We start from the raw sequence: 13,513 nt of genomic DNA, 5'->3' as shown, positions 1-13,513 counted from the left end.
ATCTCTCCTGAGGGGGGCATCGGTGGCCGCTGGGGAACCAAAGGTTCCTCAGGCACTGGCTGCATTGGAAGGGCACCGAGAAGGATGTCCAGACACTCAAGCAGGGGCACCAATATAGAAGGCGCAGGCTCCAGCACTGGTATGGGGGCCTGTGGCGGGGGGGGGGGGCCTCAATGCTCTGCAAAGCTCAGAGCACCACACTCTGTACCCTGCAGTCCAACTCCTCCTGAAAGTCCGGCACCGATGTTGGTGAGGAACACCTGGGACTTCTGGGTACATTGGAGGATGGAACCTCCAGGCCACGGGGGTCACTTTGGTGCCAGTACTGCACTGGAACTGAAGCTGCACATTAACGGCAACCAGTGTCGATGCTTGCAGGATCTCCCATGGTGCTCAGCCCGGTCTTTCCCCGGTGCCAAGGAAGCAGAGGATTCCGATGTCCTGGAAACCGGTGAGATCATAGGAGACTGCTCACTGTTCCCTTGGTCCTTTGAAGATGCAGTCGGAGGAGTAGTGAGGGGAAGTGTGTCAAGAGGCTCCCCTCGACCCCTGAGTGTCGAGGACTCCGATATGGGTGTTGATGGAACGGACTTTTTGGCACCAAAAATTTTCTCCATTTTATCCAGGCATGAAAGACAGCCCTTGGGGGTCAACTGGTCACACAGCTGACACCCTCGGACGTTGTGAGAGGCCCCCAGGCAGAGGTTGCAAACCTCATGTGGATCCACAATGGACATGGTCCACAGGCTCTGCGTGCACCAGCAAAAACTTTCCGACGCCATGAAAAATTAACAGGCGTGCGGTCAATGACTGGGAGCCACCGAGAGTGGGCTACCAGGAATCAACCACGAAAGGGACAGAAAAAATATTTTCTACCTACTGCGCTGAGGAGAGGAACTGACCGCGAAGGGGGACCCAGCAATGGGACTGAGCAAAAAACAGATTTTAAAAGAAAAACCGAAGTAGAAACAGAGCTCCAGAACCGCGAGGCAACTGCACTGCGGAAAAAGAGAGACTGAAGGGGGACCTCACTTGGATGTGCAGATAGCGGCATGCTGGTCATGCTCAGTGTGCTAGTCAAAGCTTCTAGAAACTGACAAAAGTTTTCCATTCTGGGCTCCATCGGATGTCGTCACCCACATGTGAGGACTATCATCCTGCTTGTCCTAGGAGGAGGAGGTCTTGGCAGTCAAGTGGGCCTTAGATGCCTTGTGCTACTACCTGCTGAGATAGCAGTTCATGCTTGTAATGGAACACCAACCACTTCTATAGATAATAGAAATAAAGAGTCCAGTAAAAGAGTGATGAGATGGTTCATGGCTCTATAACCCTTTAACTATAAGATCTGACATAGGGCAGGAAGGGAGAATGCTAATGAGGATTTCCTGTCCAGAGAGGTGTCCCTGGTACAGACATTTGCTCATCCGAGCAAGGCTGAGCTGAGGGGGTATGTGAGGTATTCTACAGGTAACTCCCTTAGACATCCTTAAGGGGCTGGCCACAGCTATCTGGCCTGGTCCTCCTTAAATTCAAGCCCAGCAAAGGATTCTGGGTCCGGGGGGAATCCCTTCAGCCATGCATAAGAAGGCAGGGCCCAGAAGAGTTAGGGCGGCCCCAGGGAGTAGACAAGAATCCAGCCTTGCTAAAACCTATGTTTAATGTCTCTGTGCTACCTGAACTTTAAGGTGAGCTATATCATTTGTTTGTTTTGCTTTGCACTTTGTTTGTTCACTGTAAAAAAATTGCATAAAAGGGAATAGCCGGAGTCTGTCTCCTTATGCCGTCTGACTATTTCCAAGTTGCTATTGCCCAAGTTACCATATACCTCTTTTCCAATAGAATGGATACTGAGTCTCTGGTACCAAGAGCACTCAGCTACAGGAAGAAACCAAATTAGATTATATTTTCTTTTTTCCCTTTTTTGAGAGACAGACAGGAAGGGTAGAAAAATCTTCCTTGCCTCCAACTGAAGGATACTTAAAGTTGAAACTCCTCTGCATCGGGTCACTAGACAGATCCATCCCCTGTAGGAGTGATATAATTCTTCCAGAATCTTCCCAAGCACTTGATCTAAACTTACACAGTGATACCCCCAATCCTTTGTGAAGGGGTACCAAGGCTCTCACAGGAAAAATATCTCCAAAGATAGGATTACAAGAGCAAAATAACATCAAACTGGGTCAAATTGGCAGGCAGACCCTCATAGGGGGAAAAAAAACAATCCCTCTCCTTCAAAAAGTTAAAAAAAATAAATGACCAGAGTCAAGGAGCCTAGTGGTTAGAGCAGCAGGCTACGACCCAAGGAAACCAGGGATCAAATCCCACTGTCGCTCCTTGTGACCTTGGGCAAGTCACTTTCCCCTCCATTGCCTCAGGTACAAAATTAGATTGTAAGCCCTGTGGGGATAGGGAAATATCTATAGTACCTGAACATAATCTGCTTAGATGTACACTCTGAAGTGCTGAAAAACAAAATATAAAAACATAATAATTTAAAAAAGCAAAATCCAAATTAAAACCCATGAGGCTTGATGGTGCTTGAGGATGATAAACAGCTAGAACACATTAACTGCTGCTCCCACATGAGGGAGTAAAACTCAAACCTCTTTTTATTGAGCAGCTTTGAACCCTCTGATCACTTTCTAGATATCCCTAGATTCCTGACTTTGAGGTAACAGCTAGGTGGGATAAACCTCCCCCTGAGGTTGTCTGCGCTGGTTTAATCCCTGCCCAGAAAAGGGGGCTAGGCAGTTTGAGTTGGCTTCTGAGGAAGAAGGATCTGGGTTCAGGAGGTGGAAGATATTTGAGGAGGCTTATGCAGTGTATCCCTTGCCTGTTTAGGGTCTGCCTCTGGTTTGAGAAAAGGACTTTATTTTAATTTTGGGCAGTTGTTCAAGTTTTGCTAGGATGAAACCCCTGAATCCATGTGGTAAGGGACAAGCACTACATCCAATGGCCAGAGGTGAGAAGACCCATCTACTATTTCTCCTGCGATGGAGGTTGAGGAATGACTCGTCATCTCTGGAGAGTTTTGCCCATTTTGATTTTAGGGAGGTTTTTGCCACCCCTCCTCATTGAAGATTGGTTGCTATATTAGCTGGGTTTTTTTCAAGTATTGACCTTTTCTCCCGAGAGGTCCCAAACAGAAGAGCAAGAAGGACAGGAGCAGGAATTTCTGAACACCCATCACAGGATCTTCACCTGGGAACCAGAACACAGGCTGGGTACCAGAGACTAAAAAGTGAGACTCAGCTAGGATTGTTAAGTGTCTAAGGGGAACACCACACAGAGTAGGATTTTTCCCCCAGAGGCTGGGACTCTTATGCACTCAGGACAGGAATAGAGAGCTAAATTCCAGGCAACCTGAGCTTAGAGAAATACTTACACAGAAAGAACTGGACATTCAGCTGTAAAATCACCCTTTACTTCATTATTGGACATTGATTGAACTTTTTTGAAAGCATCAGTAAATTTATTTTGAACACCCAGACTGTGTCCAGCCTGTCTATCCTTGCAATCCAGCATTACAGCATGGTGAGTGGCATAGCAATTGCACACACTGAGGACTATACACACCACTGCCTGGACTTCCTTCACAGAAAGAACCCACACTTTGGGGTCAATAGAGAGGGGAAGTAGAGTTGTTAAAGACAGCCCCAGATAGATATATTTTTATGTGCCTCTGGAACAGTGAACACCATGAAAAAAAGGGTTACAATAGTATACTCCATTTTAATAAGAAAAACCAGAGGTTTCTTTACAGAAATATGGAGACAAAAACTGAATTGTCCATGCCAAGCTCACTCCTCTCCTCTGTTTTCTGCAGGACAGGAGTGATGGGGTAAACAACAGGAGAGGGAGAGGCTGAATTAAGGAGCAGAGTGGCTCTTTTCTGAGCTCCGTCTGCCCCAGGCTAACTCCCTCTCCTCCTATTCCCTGTGGGGTAGATTTTCAAACCTTGGCATGCGTAAAAGCTCGGGGTTTATGTGTGCCGGGCCAATTTTCAAATGGCCTGGCCACGCATGTAAACTCCGGGACATGTGTAAGTCCTGGGACTTGATAAAGGGGCGGTCGGGGTGGGGCTAGAGGCGCCCAGCACAGCGGCCATTTGCCGCTGTGTCGGGGAATCGCGGAGCAACAGGTGAAATAAAAAAATTCGGCCTAGTTAGGATAGGGATAGGGGAAGGGCAGGATATGGGAAGGGAGGTTAGGCTAGGGGTTGGGAAGTTCCCTCCCAGTCCGTTCCTTAATTAGAGAAGACTGGGAAAGAACTGGGAAGGCCCCAATGCGTCGCTGCGCATATTTGCAAAAGTTGACCCCCCCCTTGCGCGTGCCGACCTGGCATTTTATAACATGTGTGCACCAGCGCATGCACGTTATAAAATCAAGCATCCATGTGTGCACGCGCATAAGTTTTGAAAATCTACCTTGTATGTTGCCTGGGAGAGGAGGGGCTGTAGTAGGATGCAAAGAGTTGCTCTCTGTTGTCTAAGTGTGGATACTGGCCAATAGATCAGGCAGAGTCCTCTGTGCTCATGCATAATAATAAAGCCCTTGGTGCCACCCCTAAAATTGCAGCATTCTAGGTGATCTCTTAAGTCTGTTGAATGTAAGAGCCGGTCCTGCTCTTAAAATTAAAATTCACCAGAAAAAATATAACCAACATATGGATATGTATACTCCTATCTTTTGATAAAGGTTACCAAAGAGGATACCTCCATCATCTGGAAATACTTATGATCTGTGATGTTACCTTTCTGAATTTAACTACCTCGTCTGCAAAAATGATCAGATAATCTTAGATTTCAACATGTTTATTAGATACAGGAACTTTTATAACAGTCATTTTGGCAGATTTAAATGTTTTTTTCAATAAATTGTGAAACATTTTTGCTTTGAACAATTGAACTAATAAAATTAAATAATGCAAAGTTTAAAAATATAAGAAGTGATTGTAAATTAAGTATTTTACTTTAGTCTTGCAAAAAAATAATTCACGGTAATTTTGTTAAGCATAAAAACATTATCCAGCATTTTAATAAAACAAGTCAGTATTCACCAATAGAAAAAACTGTTATTTAGCATGAAACAGAAATTTAATAAAATATCCTTGAGATTCAATAGGTTTTTGCCTGCTATTGTATAGCATAATATCTAATAGTGCATATGAAGAAGTATTATTGAGGCAACTTTTAACTGCCAATCAGTTTACATATGCAGTATAAATAATGCCTAAGAACAACTATATAAACAATACTTAAAATAAGAAAATACAATTAGAAAATAGATAATCAATAAAACTATTCAGGACCTCATTTAAAATATTATAGAGAAAAAACATTTATATGTTGTCAAGGCTGAAAATCAAGGAAACATTTATTCAAAAAAATGTGAACTGCATAGTACTTTGTGAGGAAGCTGGGAAACTTTTAAAAGAGGAAACTTGTGATGACTTCTGATCTTGTCCAAATGAAAATGGAAAACTAAATTCATCTTTTCCATTGCCAAATGTATGAGGTGAAGGCTCCGGATGGAAAGAAAAGGCAAATTCATCCCTTTCCAGCTTCCCAAATAGACTTCCTAAAGAGAGCATTAGTTTTAATAAATGTGATACAACATCTTAGACAGTATATAAAGCTCATATTTTCATACACATAGCATTTAATCATGTATTAGGCATAGAAGCTAATTCTATTACACTTACTGCTGTTGAATTAATGTGAAAATAATATTAGAACTAAAAAAATATAAACTACTGACAGGACAATTACAAAGCAATAAAGCATTTACAATTAATATTAAGTACATTTTCAAAGTGATATATATGAGTAAAAAGCATTTTATACACATGAATCAGCTGTCTGAAAACTGCCTTCTCTCAGGGCCGGATTTTATAAATTAGCGCGAGTGCGTACTTTTGTTCGCGCACCAGGCGCGAACAAGAGTATGCGGGATTTTAATAGATACGCGCGTATCCATTAAAATCCGGGGTCGGCGCGCGCAAGGCTGCCCAAAATTGGCAGCCTGCGTGCGCCGCGCCGAGCAGCCTGCCTCCGTTCCCTCCGAGGCCGCTCCGAAATCGGAGCGGCCTCGGAGGGAACTTTCCTTCCACTCCCCCGCACCTTCCCTTCCCTTCCCCTACCTAACCCCCCCTACCTTTGTCGGCAAAGTTACGCCTGCTGGAAGCAGGCGTAACTTTGTGCGTGCCAGCCGGCTGCCCCGCTCCATGCTGCGGTCCCGGGGGCTGGTCCGGAGGCCGCGGTCACGCCCCCGGGCCGAAACCACGCTCGCGGCGCCACCCCCAAAACGCAGCGTCACTCCGGGCACGCCCCCCGACACGCGCGTCCCGGGGCTTGCGCGCGCCGCTGAGCCTATGCAAAATAGGCTCGGCGCGCACAGGGGGGGTTTGGGGTAGGTTTTCGGGGGGTACGCGCGTACCCCTTTGAAAATCTACCCGTCAATGTAGCCAAAAGTTTGTACATTGTACAACAATGCAGTTTCAGCCACACTGAGAAGTGTTCCCAGGGGCATAAAAATATGTGCATAGAATGAATTTTCAAATTGTAACATGTACTTTTACAGCAAAATATTACCTGTACAAAAAGAAGGTACAAGTGACCATTTGCATTTTTTACCCATGTCAGCTTTCAAAGAGAAAATATACATGCCCTTTCACTTTGAGAACTGGTGAAAAGCCCATGGGTAAAAAATTAGGGATGTGAATCGTTTTTTGACGATTTAAAATATCGTCCGATATATTTTAAATCGTCAAAAATCGTTAGAGCCGCGATACAATAACAATCCCCCCGATTTATCGTCAAAAAATCGTAAATCGGGGGAAGGGGGAGGGGAAAGGGGAGGGCGGGAAAACCGGCACACTAAAAAAACCCTAAAACCCACCCGGACCCTTTAAAATAAATCCCCCACCCTCCCGAACCCCCCCAAAATGCCTTAAATTACCTGGGGTCCAGAGGAAGGGTCCCGCTGTGATCTTCCACTCTCGGACCTCCGGTGCTTGTAGAAATGGCGCCGGCGCTACCTTTGGTTTTTCCGTACGGAAAAACGATTCGCATGCAGGAAGTCGTTCCCGGACCCCCGCTGGACCCCCCATCACTAAGAAGGTGCACGCTCTCGGACAATGCTTTGTCAGACGTAGGCTTAAATCTTTCAAGCACCGCTGACCCGAGCCGGATCTGAACCCATAACCTCCGGGTGAAAGGCTCCGGCTCCGTTACCGCTCCCGTTGCTGATAAGGATGGACTGCGGGGCCAGCAAAAGTCGACCCTCTGGATCCAAGTGCCTCGCGGTTTCTTATTCAGAAACACTCATGGCTATCACCCGCGGAGCGGAGAAGGAAACGAAAGAAACTTTCCAGCTCCCCACCCTGCCGGGCTCCGAGCGCCGTGGGCGGGACCCTTACCGGCACAGGACCTCGTCTTCCAGATCTTCAGCAGCAGGATGATGATCGCTGCGAGGTGGGAGAGATCTCCCGTCAATGGCCGGCGCCATTTTGCGCCGCCATTTTGCGCAAAATGGCGCCGGCCGTAGACAACACGATTATTCTGCAGGAGGTCGTTCCGGACCCCCGCTGGACTTTTGGCAAGTCTTGTGGGGGTCAGGAGGCCCCCCCAAGCTGGCCAAAAGTCCCTGGGGGTCCGGGAACAATCTCCTGCCGCAAATCGTTTTTCCGTACGGAAAAACCAAAGGTAGCGCCGGCGCCATTTCTACAAGCACCGGAGGTCCGAGAGTGGAAGATCACAGCGGGACCCTTCCTCTGGACCCCAGGTAATTTAAGGCATTTTGGGGGGGTTTCGGGAGGGTGGGGGATTTATTTTAAAGGGTCGGAGTGGGTTTTAGGGTTGTTTTAGTGTGCCGGTTTTCCCGCCCTCCCCCCACTGGACCCCAGGTAATTTAAGGCATTTTGGGGGGGAGGGTTCGGGAGGGTGGGGGATTTATTTTAAAGGGTCGGGGTGGGTTTTAGGGATGTTTTAGTGTGCCGGTTTTCGATTTTCACGATATTTAAAAAACCCAAATGGCGACGATCCGATTCCCTCCCCCTCCCAGCCGAAATCAATCGTTAAGACGATCGATCACACGATTCACATCTCTATAAAAAATACACATGGTCTTTGTCCCAATACAAACAAATTGAAAATTGCTTCCTAAAGCTCATGTTGAGGCTGCAAAGAATAAATGTGATGAAATGTGAGAAAATAACTCTTAATTTATTAGTCTATTGCCTTCTATATATATCAGGGTGTCCCATAAACTGTCCCTTAGTATTAGGCCTCAGAGTCTTACGATACTTGAGTTTGAGTCAGAGTAGTAGGTGTGGTAGAAGGTACTTGACACTCCTCAGTGGGAAATGTCAGTCTTTTAATAAAACTCCTGTGCTCATGAGGTTCATAGCTCTTTTTTATTTTGTTGTTCCTCTCTTCAGAGATAGGTACTGGTGGTCTCTCCAAGGGCATAGGACTTCCTGTCCTGCCTCCTCTCCTTGGAAGGTGGCTGGGGCCCAAGGTCAGGGTGCCCAGTCCTTCAGGACTAGGGAGGTTTTGTTTTAGGGTCCAAGAATTTTGAGTCACTGAGATATTTTGAAGATTCAATGAAAGGGCATTTTAAAAGAAGGGAGATAAGCCTACACACTTTTCTGACCAAGAAGGAATTTAAGAATATTTTCTGAAAGGATTTATATATGTAGAGAATCAGAAGGAAGGTTGCCATGTTAGGAAGAATCCTATAGAGTTGCTGTTTGAGGAAAGCATTAGTCAGAAGCTCATCTGTTTTTGTCTACTAGATTTTGGGGGATTTCCAGGGGTCAGTGGATCCAATTTCACCTGAATCCACTTCCATCATATATATGAAATTGGATCTCCCGACCCAAAACAGTTTATTCAGAACATGGAGACCATGTTGGGACTTGGCAGGAAAAATATATTTACATGTTTTTTGCATACTGAGCCCAACACGTTCATGTATTTTGAACCTGAGTATTTTAAATGCAAATGAAATTAAAAAAAATTAATGATAGAAGTTAGGAACCTAGGAATACAACATTTGGGCATTCAATGTTGCCTTTAACTGAGAAAGCCTGCTTTATATGAGTTTCCAATTTGTTGCATAAATAAATTGAATGATAAAAATGGTGGATATTTTCAATATTTTTTTTATTTTTATATACCTAGTTTTTTTTTTTGGTTGTATGTAAAACTAACCAATCAGATGCATATGAACTTATTCTAAAAACAGAGACCAAATATGCAAAAATGTTTGAATTTCGTTGTTTATATGTAGAGCTCTCCCTACAGTTCAAGACTCTAGGAGAAACATATATTTCCATTTGGCAGCTTCAGTAATTAGTCCCATCAAAATAAGATAGTGGGTGAGGCTTCTTTTTTAATATTACCTTCATATCCCTTACTGGACAATATGTGAGGTGTAAATGAAAGCATGACACATTTTCTGCCATTCGACTCTCCACTGAAATTCAATCCAAATGTATCTTTCCCATTTAACCTACTACCTAAATTTGGTCAGCTTTACCTCCTTGAATATCCTTATACAATCTGGATATAATTCCTTTCTCCTTTAAATTAAAAATTAAGTCCATACATCACCTTCAATTGCCTAAATAAGACTTTTCTATATTTCTATCTTTCTATAAAAATACTTTCATTGCATAAATAGGAAAATGTAAACCATTACTCCCTCCATCCATTCCCACAGCTTGAGTCAAATCTACTGTTCTATAAACTCCTTGCACCGTAAGTTACTGAAATCATTTAGGTGTCTCAAACCCAGGGACAAATAGGGGTAGATTTTAAAAGGGTGCATGCGGGCATACATGTGCGGCAATGGCCGCTTTGTCGGAGGCCTCTTGCCCAGCCCCCACCCCTTTTTGCAAACCCCGAGACTCACATGCGTCCTGGAGCTTTATGCACGTCACCGGGCCTTTTTAAAATAGGCACGGAGCATGTAAACCCATTTATGCGCGTAACCCTTTTAAAATCCGGCCCATAGAGTGTAGAAGCAAATTAGAGACAAAGGGGAAGTTACCAGGTCCAACTTCATTATCCCGTATATTTTATCCCATATCCTAAGGTCACACTTAGAAAACCATAGCTGTTAATTGAATCCTCTTGGGTATTTGTGGAAAGAAGTAAAAAGGAATTATATTAGATTACTTGAAGAACTTTGTACATGACATGTGGCTGGGATAGTGGAACAAAGCAATCACCAATAAACTAATGTGGATCAATATATATTGCACCCAGCATAAGAAGTTTTAAACACTATACTGCTGAATTCTGTTTTTTTCCTTTTCTCTAGTTTGCTTATTAAAAAGCTGAAATAGGAACAGGGAGCATATACTTTTCTAATTGATAAGGTGTGTGCTTAAACTTTTTGGGAGTCAGACAGTAACAAGATGCCTAACGAGCGACAGCTGAGGCATAAATCTTGTTGAAATTGTGAGTTATAATTAGAACAATTGGCTTTGCAAAACCTGAATTGGAGCCAGAAAATGAGAATATAAGAAAATGACAATTAAAAGTGTCTTTAGACCATCAGAAAGGGAGAATGCCATAGCCATCCCATCTGAGGAGGTCTTTAGGCCTGCTTTTGTCTCCTGGTTTCCACAGATACAATGACTCACAAAAAAAGAGAGACTTGTGAGGGAGGTATCTTCTTTATAAATCTTTATCTTTAATTATTGTAACACTATTTTCTCTTTACTGATTTATATAATATTGCTGTGATGCTGTGTGATATTATTTACCTTTGTGATTTTTTCCCATATTTTACAATATTTAGTAAACAGAGTTTTTGCTTTTACAAATCTGTGTTATGTGTTCTATGACATAATATACCACCATTCATCTCACCATTTACATTTGGTGTCATGAACAGGATATTACATCATAGCAGCACTTCATTGAGTATTCATTGTTATAAGAATGTTTAAGAAAATAAGGTATCCTTTGATAGTGGTTGTTTGTGTTCTAGTTATTGCCATACTATGAATAAGTGCCAGAGAGTGACAAAAAGAATATGTGTCTGTCTTGCTATTAATACTGTGATCATATGAAAGTCCAACAATGCTCCAACTGACTAGGTTTTTGATACTGTCAGGCCGATACAGTACAGTGCGCTCTGGTGGAGTGCACTGTTAACCCGCATTTGGACGTGCGTTTTTGACGCGCTAGCTGTACCCCTTATTCGGTAAGGGGTAATATAGCACGTCGAAAACGTGCGTCCAACCCCCCGAGACTAATAGCGCCCGCAACATGCATGTTGATGGCCCTATTAGTCATTCCTGCGCGATACAGTAAGTAAAATGTGCAGCCAAGCCGCACATTTTACTTTAAGAAATTAGCGCCTAGCCAAAGGTAGACGTTAATTTCTGCCAGCGCCGGGGAAGTGCACAGAAAAGCAGTAAAAACTGCTTTTCTGTGCACCCTCTGACTTAATATCATGGTGATATTAAGTCGGAGGTCCCAAAAGTTAAAAAAAGTTAAAAATAAAAATAAAAAATTTAAAATCAGCCTGCGGCTCGCGGGTTGAAAACCAGATGCTCAATTTTGCCGGCGTCCGGTTTCCGAATCCGTGGCTGTCAGCGGGCTTGAGAACCGACGGCGGCAAAATTGAGTGTCAGCTGTCAAACCCGCTGACAGCCGCTGCTGCTGTCGAAAAAGAGGCGCTAGGATGCGCTAGTGTCCCTAGCGCATCTTTTTACTGCAGGCCCTAATTTAAATATTTTGTTTTACTGTATCACGTGCACAGGACACTGGCCTGTGTGCGCACCGGGAGAGCGGGCCCTCGCCTGCTCTCCTGCGAACTTTACTGTATCGGCCTGTATGTCTGGCTGAATGAGTCATGACAAATGGGATGCAGAAGCACAATTTCTGAGTCAGACAGAGAAAGACAATATATGGCTGGGACAGGGCTCTGACTTGACCCTTGAAATAGTTACCTGCCTCTTCCACCGAAGGTTGGAAAATATCAGGAACTGTTTACAGGAATGTTGATGTTTTTATCTGTTTGCCATTCTGATCATCAGTATACACTTAAGAAGGGTGTAACTGATTTAAAGCATTGGGTTGAAGAACTGGTGTGTTTCCAAGTCCAGCTTCAGATCCCAGAATCAAAGCTCAGTGTCAGTGTGCATTCACAGTTGAGACACTACAGTTATGCAGAAATTCAGAATTTGGTCATGAAGGGACAAGAAAATCCCTCTAATGAGGATATTAATTAATTAATTCATTTATTTATTATTTTGTTATACCGAGTTTCATGACTAGAGTCACATCAACCCGGTTTACAATTAACAATGTGTGTAAGGTAGAGAGTAACATAGTAAACAATATTCCCAATTCAAACTTCAAATACAGAAAACAATATTATGGATGTGAGAAAGTTACAATAAAACAGGGAAAATTAACTAGGATCTGGAAAGGGGGAGAAATTGAACAAAGAAATATTTACATTTCATTCAATTGCATCAATTAATATAATTGTATAGCAAAAAATGAATATATATGATACAGTTGTGAAGGACGATAATATGGTGCTGTGTGTGAGTGGGTAGTTGGTGGATTCTTATTTCAATCCAATTTTTGGATTAATTAATGATTCCGTTGCTACAGAAACAATTACCAGTATTGAAGTTTTAGAAGCTGAAAGGTCACAGGGAGTTCAGGAGTTAACAGAGTTTACTGATAAGGAAGAAGCAGAGAAGAAGGGGCATGAGTGGTGGCTGGAGGAAACTGAAAGTTTATTTCATGCACTGACACAAACAGATTTCTTTAACACTAAAGATTTAGTTTTTCTGTTTAAAAGTTATAAACAGACAGAGAGTTAAGGATGTGGGAGAATAAGTTGAGTTTTACAGCAGATGAATTTAGTGAATTTCCTATGTATTTACAGATTTGCCTGGACAACAGTGAGATCTGCAATTCATCAAAGTGGCAGGAAGGGAGATATGCCTCCCCCTCCCCCCCCCCCCCCATGGCTTTCATTGTATTCTTGAACAAACTATACCTTGATGAGGATTCCTTTCCTTTAAAGTCACTATCAATTAAGATTTATGCTCAATCAAAAAAACATGATTAAGTGACAGCAAGTAGGTAAAAATTGTATATATACACACACATATTACTGATCTCAAAAAATTCTTTAACAGAACCACTTCAACTCTTAACATTCATTCGGGAGAGTCATAACTTTTCAAAGCAGCAAACAGTACTGCAACTCAGAGGGTTCATTCGCTATGTATTTATTTATATAGTCACTCAGACAAAATAAAAAATGACATCACTTTCATCCAAATATGTCAGTCAAATGTATTCTGCAGTCAAATCAATAAGTAAAATGCAAACCTTTAAAAATTCAAAAAACTAGATATTCAAACATGAAACTATGCTAATTATTATAATTATATTGAATAAATCCTTTTAGAGATCGCTAAGGCTTTTTGATTAATGGTTGTAGCATTTTTAAGTATGTTTTTTACCTA

At 42.9% G+C, this 13,513-nt stretch overlaps 1 protein-coding gene across 11 annotated transcripts in view; it reads right to left on the bottom strand.

Annotated features, from left to right (window-relative positions):
• Positions 1 to 4,893: 4,893 nt before the first annotated feature.
• C4H14orf39 (chromosome 4 C14orf39 homolog) overlaps positions 4,894 to 13,513 on the bottom strand; it is a 702,704-nt gene continuing 694,084 nt past the window's right edge. For 4 of the 11 annotated variants that reach the window (XM_029598166.1, XM_029598174.1, XM_029598167.1 and 1 more), the window contains one exon: positions 4,898 to 5,580. In XM_029598166.1, coding sequence (XP_029454026.1) covers positions 5,381 to 5,580 — 200 coding nt within the window. In that variant the 3' untranslated portion in view covers positions 4,898 to 5,380. Of the gene's footprint in view, positions 5,581 to 13,513 lie in introns of all 11 variants that reach the window. The other 7 variants (XM_029598175.1, XM_029598176.1, XM_029598172.1 and 4 more) reach the window with 6 other exon arrangements.

Source organism: Rhinatrema bivittatum, chromosome 4, assembly GCF_901001135.1.
Source record: "Rhinatrema bivittatum chromosome 4, aRhiBiv1.1, whole genome shotgun sequence".
NCBI classification, from domain to species: Eukaryota; Metazoa; Chordata; class Amphibia; order Gymnophiona; family Rhinatrematidae; genus Rhinatrema; species Rhinatrema bivittatum.
The sequence above is the reverse complement of the archived record's forward strand: the minus strand, read 5'-3'. Positions and strand labels throughout refer to the sequence as shown.